The 13888-nt window shown below is 39.9% G+C and overlaps 1 protein-coding gene across 3 annotated transcripts in view; it reads left to right on the forward strand.

Moving 5' to 3' along the window:
* tbc1d8b (TBC1 domain family member 8B) overlaps positions 1–13888 on the forward strand; it is a 75097-nt gene that overhangs the window by 12959 nt on the left and 48250 nt on the right. For all 3 annotated transcript variants that reach the window (XM_048605052.1, XM_048605051.1, XM_048605050.1), the window contains exons 3-4: positions 3423–3541; positions 6610–6838. In XM_048605052.1, coding sequence (XP_048461009.1) covers positions 3423–3541; positions 6610–6838 — 348 coding nt within the window. The remainder of the gene's footprint in view (positions 1–3422; positions 3542–6609; positions 6839–13888) is intronic.

Raw genomic sequence — 13888 nt, forward strand, 5'->3', positions numbered from 1 at the left:
TTTTTTCTGAAGAAGGGTCTCGGCCCGAAACGTCAGCCTTCCTGCTCCTCTGATGCTGCTTGGCCTGCTGTGTTCATCCAGCTGTACACCTTGTTATCTCTGTAATTACAGTGTGACGTGTTTATGTACACTATGCAACTGTAAATGCAGAAAGGTAAAGTGACAAAGATGTTACAATGGGAGGGAAGTGCTTACACTTTTTGTTGTTGTAGATAGTTCAGATCGAATTTACATTTGAATTTCTTCTGACGAAGCATTGCCTTTAATTCTCTCTCATGTTCTTTTCTGAAAATTACGAGCCGCCACTCTCGATCTATTGCAAACTGTAGGCCAAAGTAAGATTACAGTTAGGTAGGAATAGTTTGCTTGACCACAAAACAGAGAGATAACCCTTTTGGGCATCAGGGAGGAAAGTAGAAGTGAGACTCTAACCAGATCAGCCATGAACTTATTAAATATTTGAATACTTTATACGAACATACTAAGGGAAGTAAGTCCTAAAGAAAAAAAAAATTAGCGACATTTAGAATGTTGTACCAGGGTTCTGCCATTTTATCATGTCTTAAGTTTGTATTTTTGAGTCAGTTTTAAAGTGATCCTTCCATTGCTTTTATTTTGAGAAAATTGTTATTTTATTGTACCAGGTCCTACTTGGGCAACATCATGTTGTCATATTATTTGGTATGTTTAGCACATATGACTGTATCATACTGGGTGTGCAAAATAACCTCTGCTGAATTATCCAGCTCAGTGCTAACGTTTTACTATTCAGTTGCTACCTGGGTTTTCAGAGATGCTTTCTGTTTAATGTTCATACTTGTTTTAGCATTGTACATCTTACAGTTGCAGGTAGGGCAGAAATATTGTAGTGTTAGTGTTCAGATTTAATGTTCTGGGAAAACATGAAAGTGCTTCCATCTTGGTGTTATCAAGGAAATCTCAGAGAGCCTATAGTTTAAGTAAATTATTCCAGCTGTGCTCATCTTTCATGATGCTGAGATACTTATAATTACTGTGCGTTTATTACCTTTGGTTGCTAAGGACCTGCATCTGAATGTCGCACTGGATGTATCTTTATCTTATTCTTGCTTTTTCTAAATTGGCTCAGACTTTTTGATGCAGTAGTTTTAGTAATGTGTGTTCCTTAATTTGCCTTGTATGCCATTTGACGTGTCAAGCTCGTCTAGCCACTTAACATGATCATGGTGGTAGAACAGTATAACACAGAACAGACTCTTCAGCCCATGCCTTCGCTAACCATGATGCCATTCTAAACTAATTCCATCTGCCTTAACATAGTCCATTACCCTTTATTCCCTGCATGTTCATGTGTCTGCCTAAATGGCTCTTAAACAATTCCATCTGCTTCTACCACCTCCCCTGTCTTTAATTTTTTCCCTGTCCTTCCTAAAAGTCAAATATCCTTAAATATTCAGTTCTCGGTCTTGGATCTTTCTGTAGCCGTGTTGATTTAATGACAACTATATCAATCCTGCCAACCCATCTCTTGTGCCTTTTAATCATCTATCTAGTTGCAAATAGTTGGATTGATCTTAAATTTGTATTTTTCACAATATTCTGTATTCTTGCTTCGTTGATATTTGCCTTCCTTATAATTTTACTTGTTACTTTTCTACTTCCTGTTAACAGCTTTACTTCCTTTCAGTTTAAGCTACCTGTCTTCAGGTTCCCAGCCCCTTGACAATCTGGTTTAAACTCTCCTGAACAGCACTAGCAAATCTCTGTGTGAGGATGGGTCCCAGTTCTATGAAGATACGGCAGAGCAAGTTGTTTGTGTGGACTGTGTGATCATTGACCTCAACTGTATTTTCTGGCACCATAGTCTTCTGATCTGTTGATCCCATAGTGCCAAAAAATGCTATTGCTCTCTTTCTTAATATACTCAATGATTGAGTGTCCACAACCTGTAGAAACAAAAACTGAAGTTTCACAACCTGCTGAGTGTAGAGGCGTATCCTTATCACAGTCCTAATTCATCTTCCCTTCTGAGACTGTGGACCCTATTTTAAACTCTTCAGCCAACTGAAACATCCTTCCAGTATCTACTCCATGAAGTCCCTCAAGAATTTTATGTTTAAATCATAGTGAGTTTCTGTCCCTTTTGGCACTTTGTTACCCATAAACTAAGTTAACATGACAGCTTTGTATAGCCAGTATATGGTGATATTCTTTGGTTTTTTTTTTACTGCTTATGTAACTGGCTGAATATAGACACTTGTTCTCAGTCATGAAAGATCAATGAATGTTAAGCCATGAGACTTGGTTGAAACTTTTCTGATATTCCTTACAAATTGAGACATGAATGAGAATAGTGAGTGGAAGGGTAACAGGAGAGTTTGGAAAGGGCAAAAATACTTGATGTTTGGAAAAAAAAACATGTACAGCTAAAATAGAGACAGGTGGACAAAATGTTTGACTGTTCATCTGATATTCAAGCTGAGCCTGCAACTGAACCCTCAGACCATATGAAATATTGACAACTGTGTGCTTATTGGATAGCATGAAAATTATGTTCTCAACACCTGGCAGTTCTTTGACGTTATACCAAACTTTCTCCTGAATGCAACTTCCAGTATACGAATTTCCGTTATCAATGGAAGTTTTATTAGGAAAAAAAACCTTGTGATGCCTCCTTATATAGCCTGTAGTAAATTCCCTTTATGGTATAAATCTACCCTAAAGCTCATAATAACGAAGTTACCTTATGTTGGTTGTGCTGTGTGTAATTCCTGTGCCATACGTGGCAAGACTGGAATGTAGCTGCGTTGACTAATGTCCATCGTACCTCTGAGTGATAGGTGCGAAGGAGTGGCCCCGACTTCACTGATAACTATATTGTTTAACTAATTTAAAAAAAAGGAATGTTTCATTGATTTAACGTGATATTACATTTTAACAAAATGGCATTTAAAACTGGCAGAATTATAGATTCTAAATGAGCTGCGACTGGGTAATAGCAAAAGACTGAACAAAGCAAAGAATTTAGCATCTAACCCTTTAATTATGGAATAAATTGAAGCTTAATTGTGGGATGTTTTTCAGCGAAGTGTGCTTTTTAAGTAGCATGTGGATGATAGGTTTTTGCTCTGCTTTTTGACAGCTGTCCTCCTGTTTTGTGAAACAACCTGAAATGGGATCTTTATTAGTCACTGTCTGTCCTTCACTATTTGTGAATTGGTATAAGAAGTATTACTTGCTGAAATGACCTAAAGAGATTCTAAGAAAAATAAAATACCGTGGATGCTGAAAATCTGAAATAAACAGAGTGCAGAAGAAACTCAGCGGGTCTAGAAGCATCTGTGGAAAAAGAAGCAGAGTTAACATTTCAAGTCTGGAACTGAAGGGATTGAAGTTTGTTTGGTAATTTGAAGACTTCTAATTTTTTTTTTGTATTTAACTAGGAGCCAACAGTGAAGAAATAAATAAGCACTGGGAATGGCTAGAACATAATGTGATGGCAATACTTCCCGTATTTGATAGTAATGAAGATATCACTAGCTTTGTTCAGGGAAAAATACGGGTAAGAATACACAATTTTTTTTCCCAGATTAGGACGTTGTCTTTTCTGTCAGCTTTCTGATGGTTTCTATCAGTTTTGATTCAGGTTTTGTGTTCAGTTTTATTGGCCGTGCAGTAGAGTTGATGTGGACGGTGTAATATTGTAGAAGAATAAATCCCGTTGTACTGTCTCTGTTAAAAAGTAACGAAATGTTACTAAATGCATCGATTTGATGACTATTTTAATATCTGACATTGTTTGAACAGATGTGTCCTACTTAGTCCTATTAAAGCACAGAAGGAGACAACAACCCATTGAGGCTGTGTCAGTTCTTTGAAAGGATTCATCAGTCCCGTTCCTCTACTTTTTCCCACGTTGTTGCAATTGTTTCTTCAAAGTAATTAACCAATTCACAATTGAGAGCTACCATTCACTGTCCCGTCAAGCAATGCATTCTAAATGCCAAACACTGTTTATGTAAAGCTGTTCATGCTAGTCCTCTTGTTTTCTTACTACAGTGCTTACACTATTTATTGCTCCTTTTGACAGTTGGCAAGTTTCTGTCCAAAATCAAGAGGGGTTTTCATTGAGAATCTAAACCCCTAACAAGTGCCATTTTGGCTTTTGTTGCAAAAAAGGTGAACAAGCTCTGCTTGTCCAGTCTGTCCACGTAATTTACAAGATTATTATGGTGCAGTTTCTGGAGGCCATTTAGCCCATTTTGCCTGCATTGACTCTATTATCTAGTGCTAATGTCCTGCCTTTACCCCATATCCCATCACACCATTTCTATCTAAATAACCATCCAATGCCCTCTTGAATGTCTCAATTGAATCTGCCTCCAATACTTTTTCAGTGGGTATATTCAATACCCTAACAACTTGCTGTGTGAAAGGTTTTCTGACATCAGCTCTTGCTTCATTTGTACATCACTTTAAATCTCTGCCCTCTCATTCTTGTTTTTTCTTCACAAGCAGAAACAGCCTCACCAAATATACTCAGTCCAGTCCACTCATGATTTTAAAAACTTCAATCAGATCTCCTGTCAGCTGCCTTTTCTCGAGAGAATAGTACCAACTTCTTCAATCTATCCTCATAATTGAAGTTTCCATTGACTGTTACTCTCTGTTTTCTATACTTAGCCAAGTTAGCTCTGTCCCTTTTGTACCACGACCTGCAACTTTTCTGACGAGGCTGTTGTGAGGCACTGTATAAATGCCTTCTGTAAATCCATGTATACACATCAAACGTATTATCCTCATCAACACTTTCTGTTAGCTCTTTGAAAAACTCCAACGGGTTGGTTGCATGTGATGTTCCCCCTTCAGAAATCCATGCTAACCCTTCCCAATCAACCCACCTTTTCTATGTGACTACTGGTTCTATCTTGAATGATTGAGTCCAAATGTTTCCCTGCTAAAAAATTATATTAACTGGTTTGTAATTGCGAGGATTATCCTTACAAAGCCATAATGTTGGCAATTCTCCAGTCTTTAGGCACATTCCCAGGATCCAAGGAAGACTGAAATATTATGGCCACATTATTAATTGCAGTTCCTCATCCCTGCATCTGTTCTGGTAATTTTCTTATGTAGCATCTTCAAAGCCCTCACATCCTCTTCAAAGTGCAATTCACAGAATTGAGCGTGATATTTCACTCAGGGTGATTCTAGTCTTTTATATAGGTATAGAGTAACTTCTTGGTCTCTGTTCATAAAGCCCAGGATCTCATAGGCTGTCAATTTTTTAATAAAGCATATCTTGTCAACTTCAAATATTTCTGCAGAAGTATTCCCAATTCTCTGTTCTTACATCGTCCCTCCACCCCTTAAAATTGTACTATTTTGTATGTATTGGCTGTACTCATTTTTCCTATCAAAATGTATCAGCTCACACTCCTCTGCATCGAATTTTATCTGCCGTATCCTCCCAATCTGTTGGCCTAACTTGAAATATATCTGTGACTTCCTTAGTATTTACTACACCCCCAAATTGTACATCACCTACATGTTTTGTAACTGTGCTCTGTACATTCGAGTAATTACCTAAAACACAGCACTGGTACTGGTCTTGGTACTTGGCAACTCCTTAGTATACTTAAATGAAGCAACTTTAATTCTGGAGATTTGAAACAAGCACAGAAATGGCTGGAGAAACTCAGCAGATCTAGTAGCATCTGTGAAGAGAAAATAGTTAATATTTTGAGTCCAATGACCCTTCAGGACTCCACTCTATACTTCCCTCTTGTCTGAAAAATAGCCGTTCATTCCAAATTTTTGTTTTCTATCTCTTATCTAATGCTGCTATTTGATCACTTTGGACAATCTGGCCACACGGTGGCTCAGTGGTTAGCACTGCTGCCTCACAGCGCCAGGGACCTGGGTTCAATTCCACCCTTGGGCGACTGTCGGTGTGGAGTTTACACGTTCTCCCCGTGTCTGCGTGGGTTTCCTCCAGGTGCTCCGGTTTCCTCCCACAGCCCAAAGATGTGCAGGCTAGGTGGATTGGCCATGCTAAATTGCCCGTAGTGTTCAGGAATGTGTAGATTAGGTGGGGGTATAGGGGGATGCGTCTGGATGGGATTCTCTGAGGGTCGGTGTGGGCTTATTGGGCCGAAGGGCCTGTTTCCGCACTGTAGGGATTCTATGATTCAGACTTTTATTCCTTAAAAATCTGCTGGATGAAATTTAATAACATTTTTCAGCCATGACATTGAATTGTGCAGTTCCATGAGTGTACGCGGAATCGGCTAAATTGTTTTTCAACAATTGTATGGTGACAGTACTCTTCTTTGTCATTTTTAATCCATTTTCTTAAAGTTATAAGTTAAAGTTAATATCATTCTGCAGCACTTTTTTTTTGCAAAAAGCACAACGTACTTTATAATTAGATTTACATTTCTCTTCTAACTGAGACTGATTTGTGAATTATTTTGAAGAGCTAATTTTATGAAAACTGTCCACATTTATTGATTAAACTTGCTCTTGGGCTAGTTCTGTTAAACTGCAATGAAAATGCATTTTAGGATGTAAGAAGTATGATCTTGTATGTTATGCACTTAAAGACATCCCCATTGCTTCCTGTCTAAGGGTCTAATAGCAGAAGAGTCTCAAAGTGCATCAATAAAGGAGGAAGATGACCCTGAAAAGTTCCGTGAGGCCCTTTTGAAGTTTGATAAGTGGTTTGGCCTGCCTGAGCAAGAGAAGCTGGTGACCTACTATTCCTGCAATTACTGGAGTGGGCGGGTGCCTTGCCAAGGCTGGCTGTATCTAAGCACTAACTTTCTCAGCTTCTATTCCTTTTTTCTCGGCAAAGAAGGTGAGTCTCTGTTATGCCTATCCATCTCTTAATCGAACCTAATGTCCTTAAATAATTTTGCACAATTTCACATTATCATTTGTCTATCAGGATTTGTGACAAAAAAATCCTATTGTCACCATGTCTAAAAGCACAGTCTGCGATGTGCCAATGTCCAATTTGGAGTCAGATTTGAACGCCTACCTGTTACAGTGTGCTTTCTGCCCTGCTCACTGTACGCTCAAAAGGAAGAAACTGATTGAAAGGTGAACGAAATTTGCCTCCACTGAATTTCTCCAACTGGAGAGCTTATTCCCACTAGTTAAGTTCCTTTCAGTTGCCGACAGATTCATTTGTCGAGCCTGCAATGTTTCTCATATAGTGTTCACGGGATGTGGGTGTCAGTGTCAAGACCAACGTTTATTACCTCTTAAGAGGTTGGTGGTACATCATTGCCTTTAGCTGTAGCAGTCCATGTAGTGAGTGTATTTTTACATTGCAGTTAGGTAAGTACTTCCTGGATTTTGACTAAGTTGGTTGAATTATGTTGATCTATTTTCAAGTTAGAATGATCTGTGCCTTGGAGGAAAGAGGTTGAGGATTTAAGGTACCAGAGTTCTATATCCTTTGTCACATTTTTATATTCTAAAACTTGCTTACTTTGTAGCAAATGGCAGAATTATAAATGAACCTTTGTAATCTGTGTAAGAGCTACTGATGTATTAGGGCTGCTTGCCACAGATTTTGTCCATTTGATTAAAAAATATTTTTATCTACCCATCATTATTGTTTTTAAAAAAAATGTACCATGACACAGTCTTCCAATATCTTAGGAGTGATCAAATGCTTATTTATAAGCTGACTTGTGATTCAGAGTTTATTCAGCGTGTAGAAGCCAGAAACCTTGTTGTCTACAGATATGTGATGAGTTGACTGTGAGCCAGATGCTTTTTGTTAGAAGTCATGTTAAGAGTTCTAAGCAATGTGTATATGTGTCTGCTATTTTTCAGTGTGAAGGGAGATCATTTATTAACAAACTAATGAAGACAGCAAATTGAGTTGTGTTATCAGAAATGTGATCTTTTCATAAGAAAGAGTTTGTTTCTCTGCTGGGCTTCATCCCTTAGGGAGATAAATTTCTATGTTGAGATTACAGATAATCCTCAGAGTTTCTATGGGATTGTAGTTCATTTCTGTTTTGTGACGGCTTCCATGTTGCTGTAGTATCTTATGTTGATGTTCCTGGACATAGGAATATTTTAACTGATGCAATACTCTGATATAAATAATTCCGAGATTGAAGTTTTATTTTCTGTAAGTAGTATTTATTGATGGCTGTGTCAGAATTTAGTTTAAATACAACTTTACCTGTGCATATTAAATCCTTATGGCATTATAAGACAAGGCATGACATTTGAGGTATTAAGTCAGAGGACCAAAAGCTTGGTCAAAAAGGTTGGTTTTAAGGAGTGGATTCAAAGAGTAAAGCTAGATAGAGATGTTTGAGGATGGTATCCTAGAAGTTGGGGCCTAGGCTTGTGAAGATGTAGCCATCAATGATGGAGCAATTGTAATCTGAGATACACAAAGGGCGAGAATTAGGCAAGACCAGATATCTTGCATGGTTATAGATCTCAAGATGATGATAGAGATAGAGAGGGACAAAACCACAGAGGCACCGTTCTGTCTAAGCTATGCAGCAGCTCGGATGTTCCATGCACGCCGATTGGTTTGCTGCTCATTAGTTTTTGCAGCTGAGAAGAAATAACTGAGAAGAATGTGAATATGGGGAAAGGAAATTTTCAAGCCAAGGCATTACTTGACTGAATGCTAAGGGTTACTGAGCATAGAGAGGACAGGTGAATGGGACTCAGTGAGTTAAGACATGATCTCACGTTTAAGGAGAAAGGAATGTGGGCAGCCACACAAGATTGTGCTGGAATAATCAAATCTGATAGTGACAAAAGCATAAATGAAATTTGTGAATATATCATTGGCAATCTGAGGCGAGAACTGCCACATTGCATCTGCTTAACCTCCAGAATTTCCTGTCTAAATGTCTTCAACTCTCTCTCCTTTAAATCACAGCTTAAGATTTACATCTTCAACCAAACTTTTCATTTTTTGTCATTATAACTCTGTGACATTAGATTGGAGAATTGTTCCTTGTGAAAGACCAAGTAGATTAGGCTGATATTCTCTTGGGTTTAAAAGAAGGCTAGGAGGAGATCTGATAGAGGTTTTCAAAATCATGAGAGAGCTTGATAGAGTACATAAAAAGGAAGTGTTAAGTGAAACAAATCCCTGTACTCGCCTTATAATGTCTCGGATCATGTCTTCAAGATCCTTACAGGGAAGGGTGAGCAACCAGCAGTCATGGTACACATCAGTACCAATGACATAGGTAGAAAAAGGACTGAGAATGTGAAAAACGAGTACAGGGAGTTAGGTTGGAAGCTGAAGTCCAGGACAAACAGGGTAGTTATCTCTGGATTACTACCAGTGCCATGTGATAACGAGGTAAGAAATAGGGAGAGAGTGCAGCTAAACACGTGGCTACAGGGCTGGTGTAGGAGGGAGGGCTTCCATTATGTGGATAATTGGAGCACATTCTGGGGAAGGTGGGACCTGTACAGTAAGGACGGGTTGCACCTGAACCAGAAGGGCACAAATATTCTGGGAGGGAGGTTTGCGAGAGCTGTACGGGATGGTTTAAACTAGTTTGGCAGGGGGTAGGGAACCGGATTTATAATTCAGAGGATGAGGTATTCGGCCTTCCAACAGACACAACAGGGAGTGAGGTGGTTTATAAAGAAATGCGGTCGATGGAGCGTAATTGCGGACACCGAGATGGTTTGAGGTGTGTATACTTCAATGCCAGAAGTATCAGAAATAAAGCGGATGAACTCAGAGCATGGGTCGGTACTTGGAACTATGATGTTGTGGCCATTACAGAAACTTGGGTAACTCGGGGAGGAATGGTTGTTATAACTTCCGGGATTTAGCTGCTTTAAAAGAAATAGGGAGGGTGGAAAAAGAGGTGGGGGTGTGGCGTTGCTAGTCAGGGTGAGTATAGCAGCTACTGAAAGACAGTTCAAGAATGATATGTCGACACAGTCAGTTTGGGTTGAGGTCAGGAACAAGAAAGGAGCAGTCACTTTGTTGGGGGTTTTTTACAGACCTCCTAATAGTTGCAGAGAAGTAGAGGAGCGGATTGGGAGGCAGATACTAGAAAGGTGCAGAAGTCATAGGTTTGTAGTCATGGGTGACTTCAACTTTCCAAATATTGATTGGAAACATTTTAGTTGTAATAGTTTAGATGAGCAGATTTTGTCCAGTGCGTTCTGGAAGGATTCCTGACACAGTATGTAGATAGACCAACACGAGGAGAGGCCACTTTGGATTTGGTGCTTGGCAACGAACCGGGCCAAGTGTTAGATCTGTTGGAAGGACAGCATTTTGGCGGTAGCGATCATAACTCTGTTTCTTTCACAATAGTCATGGATAAGGATAGGTACAGGGTTAAAGTTTACAACTGGGGGAAGGATAATTACAATTCAGTTAGGCAAGAACTGGGTAACATAAATTGGGAACAGATGCTGTCAGGGAAGAGCACCACAGAAATGTGGAGATTGTTTAAGGAATGCACGCTTCATGTGCTCGCTATGTTTGTCCCTAGCAGGCAGAGAAGATGCAGTCGAGTGAGGGAGCCATGCTTCTCGAGAGAGGTCGAACGACTGATTAAGAGGAAGAAGGAGGCTTATGTAAGGTTTAGGAAAAGAGGAACGGAAAAGGCTGTAGAGGGATACAAGTTAGCCAGGAAGGAGCTGAAGGAAGGGCTTAGGAGAGCTATAAGGGGGCATGAGAACACCTTGGCAGATAGGATCAAGGAAAACTCCAAGGCTTTTTACACGTATATGCAGAACAAGAGAATGACCAGAGAAAGGGTAGGGCCGATCAAAGATTGAAAAGGGAATTTGTGCACAGAGCCTAAAGAGATAGGAGAGGTCCTTAATGAATACTTTTCTTCAGTATTCACAACTGAGAGGGACCTAGTTGTAGAGGAGGATGTTGTGAAACAGGCAGGTAAGCTAGAGGAGGTTGATGTTAGTAAAGAAGATGTGCTAGGAATTGTGAGGAAGTTGAAGATAGATAAGTCCCCCAGGCCTGATGGGATTTATCCAAGGATTCTCTGGGAAGCGAGGGGCGAGATCCCAGGGCCTTTGGCGATGATCTTTTCGTCCTCACTGTCCATGGGTATAGTGCCGGAAGATTGGAAAGAGGCAAACATCATTCCCTTGTTCAAAAAAGGGAACAGGGATAACCCCGGAAATTACAGGCCAGTTAGTCTTGCGTCAGTGGTGGGCAAATTATTGGAAAGGGCTCTGAGAGACAGGATTTATGATCACTTGGAACGGCACAGTTTGATTCATGATAGTCAGCATGGATTTGTGAGGGGTAGATCATGCCTCACAAACCTTATTGAATTCTTTGAAGAGGTGACCAAACACGTGGATGAAGGTGGAGCAGTGGATGTGGTATACATGGATTTAAGTAAGGCGTTTGATAAGGTTCCCCATGGTAGGCTCATGCAGAAGGTAAGGAGGCATGGGATAGGGGGAAATGTGGCAGATTGAATTCAGAATTGGCTGACCCTTAGAAGACAAAGGATGGTAGTGGACGGAAAATATTCAACATGGTGCTCAGTTACGAGTGGTGTACCACAAGGATCTGTTCTGGGTCCTCTTCTATTTGTGATTTTTGTAAATGATTTGGATGAAGGAGTGGAAGGGTGGATTAGCAAGTTCGTGGATGATACGAAGGTGGGTCACGTTGTGGACAGTGCGGAGGGCTGTTCTAGGTTACAAAGGGACATTGATAGAATGCAGAGCTGGGCTGAGAAGTGGCAGATGGAGTTTAACCCTGAAAAGTGTGAGGTGATTCATTTTGGAAGGACAAACTTGAAAGCAGAATACAGGGTTAACGGAAAGATTCTTGGCAGTGTGGAGGAGCAGAGGGATCTTGGGGTTCATGTTCACAGTTCCCTGAGAGCTGCCACCCAGGTGGATAGAGTTGTTAAGAAGGCATATGGTGTGTTAGCTTTCATTAATGGAGGGATCGAGTGCAAGAGCCGTGAAGTTATGCTCCATCTATACAAAAGCCTGGTTCAGCCACATCTGGAGTATTGTGTCCAGTTCTGGTCACCTCATTACAGGAAAGATGTAGAAGCGTTAGAAAAGGTGCAGAGGAGATTTACCAGGATGTTGCCTGGAATAGAGGGAAGATCTTACGAGGAAAGGTTGAGAGAGCTAGAGCTTTTCTCTTTAGAACAACGAAGGATGAGAGGTGACTTGATAGAGGTGTACAAAATGATCAGAGTTATAGATAGAGTCGACAGCCAGAGACTTTTTCCTAGGGTGGAGTTAGCTTTTACAAGGGGACATAGTTTTGAAGTGAAAGGAGGTAGATATTGGGGCGACGTCAGAGGTAGGCTCTTTACTCAGAGTGGTAGGGGTGTGGAATGCATTGCCGGAGAGGGTAGTGGAGTCGGCCTCATTAGGGCATTTAAGCGGCTATTAGGTAGGCATATGGATGATAGTATAAGGTAACGTTGGCGGTTAGGTAGAACTTAGGTTTCGTGTAAAATTTCGGCACAACATCGTGGGCCGAAGGGCCTGTACTGTGCTGTACTGTTCTATGTTCAATGTTCTATAATCAACAAGTAACAATTTATTTGTCTAACTCTAACCGTAATCAAATTAACAGAACTCCTAACAAACCAACCAATTCCCCCTTCACTACTAACTATTCCCAAATAAATAAAATTCTACGGTATGCTGTTCCAATAACCACCAATCCCAATTATATAAACGAAAGTAATAAGAAAATGAATTAACACTTAGTCTATGAAAAGTACAGCCAGGATGAGACTTCCAGAATGCTCCACACCATCTCCGCTGATCCTCCATCAGGAACACCTTTCTCCATTGAATTCTTGTATCAGGAATTTTAGCTAAGAGTGCTGTTGTACCTTTAGATAGTTTTCTGAGAGCTTAGAGAATTCTGAGAGAGCCAGTGATTCTTTCTTTTATAGCTGAGAGCTGTTCTCTTGGCAGATGACAGTTGACTCTGTCACCAATTTTCAAATCCCTGTTCTTTTATACCCTTGATGACCTATTAATTTCTTACAATACACTTGGCCCTAGTTTCAAAACCAGCAGATTTGCATTTAATTGGGTTTTGGTATCTAGGACCTGATTTAAATTAATTGGCTAAATTCAAAAACCTGTTGTCTTGGTAAAAATGCTGCTTTGCCTGCGACCAGTGTAGCCTTTTGATAGCGTTTCAATTTCAAGAACTCTGTGCATCTGCTGCTGCCTGCAGATATTTTTCTTTTGTCTCCAAGCCTAAAAAACACATTATCTTTTAAAGGGGCCACACACTCTTTCCCCCGTATCATTCTACAAATATCAAATACTCTACCCAACTTCACAACAATTCTTAAGACAGAGGTAGATAGTTTCTTGCTAGGCAGGGGAATCAAAGGCTATTGGGTAGATGAGAATGTGGAATGCAAAACAGATCTATCATGGTCTGGATGAATGGTGGAGCAATCTTGACGGGCTGATTCTGCTCCTAATTTGTATAATTTGTATGTTCTAAAGACATATATATGTTAATTGTAGGTTTGAATCTTAAGGTTTAATTTAAGGTGAGTAGCACAGACACATGTACGGGAAAGCTTTCAGTAACACAACAGAATAAGAAATATAAAGATATCGTGACGGGGTTTCTTGAAGAGACGAGACAGAAGGCTCATATTGAACATTAACACAAGTTTAAACCAGTTTGGAGGGGTATACACTATATTAATGCCACTGGATAATCTATACTAGCACTTGGGGATTACTGGTTCATATTCCATTATGTGAAATTTCAATTTAAGTAGTTTTTGAGAAACCTGGAATTAAAAGCTAGTCTCAGAAATGGTGCTATGTAACTACTGTCAGTTGTTGTAAATACCCATTGGGTTCACTAATGTCCTTCAGGGATGAAATTTGCTATCCTTAG

This window comes from Rhincodon typus, chromosome 14 (genome assembly GCF_021869965.1).
Source record: "Rhincodon typus isolate 14 chromosome 14, sRhiTyp1.1, whole genome shotgun sequence".
NCBI lineage: Eukaryota > Metazoa > Chordata > Chondrichthyes > Orectolobiformes > Rhincodontidae > Rhincodon > Rhincodon typus.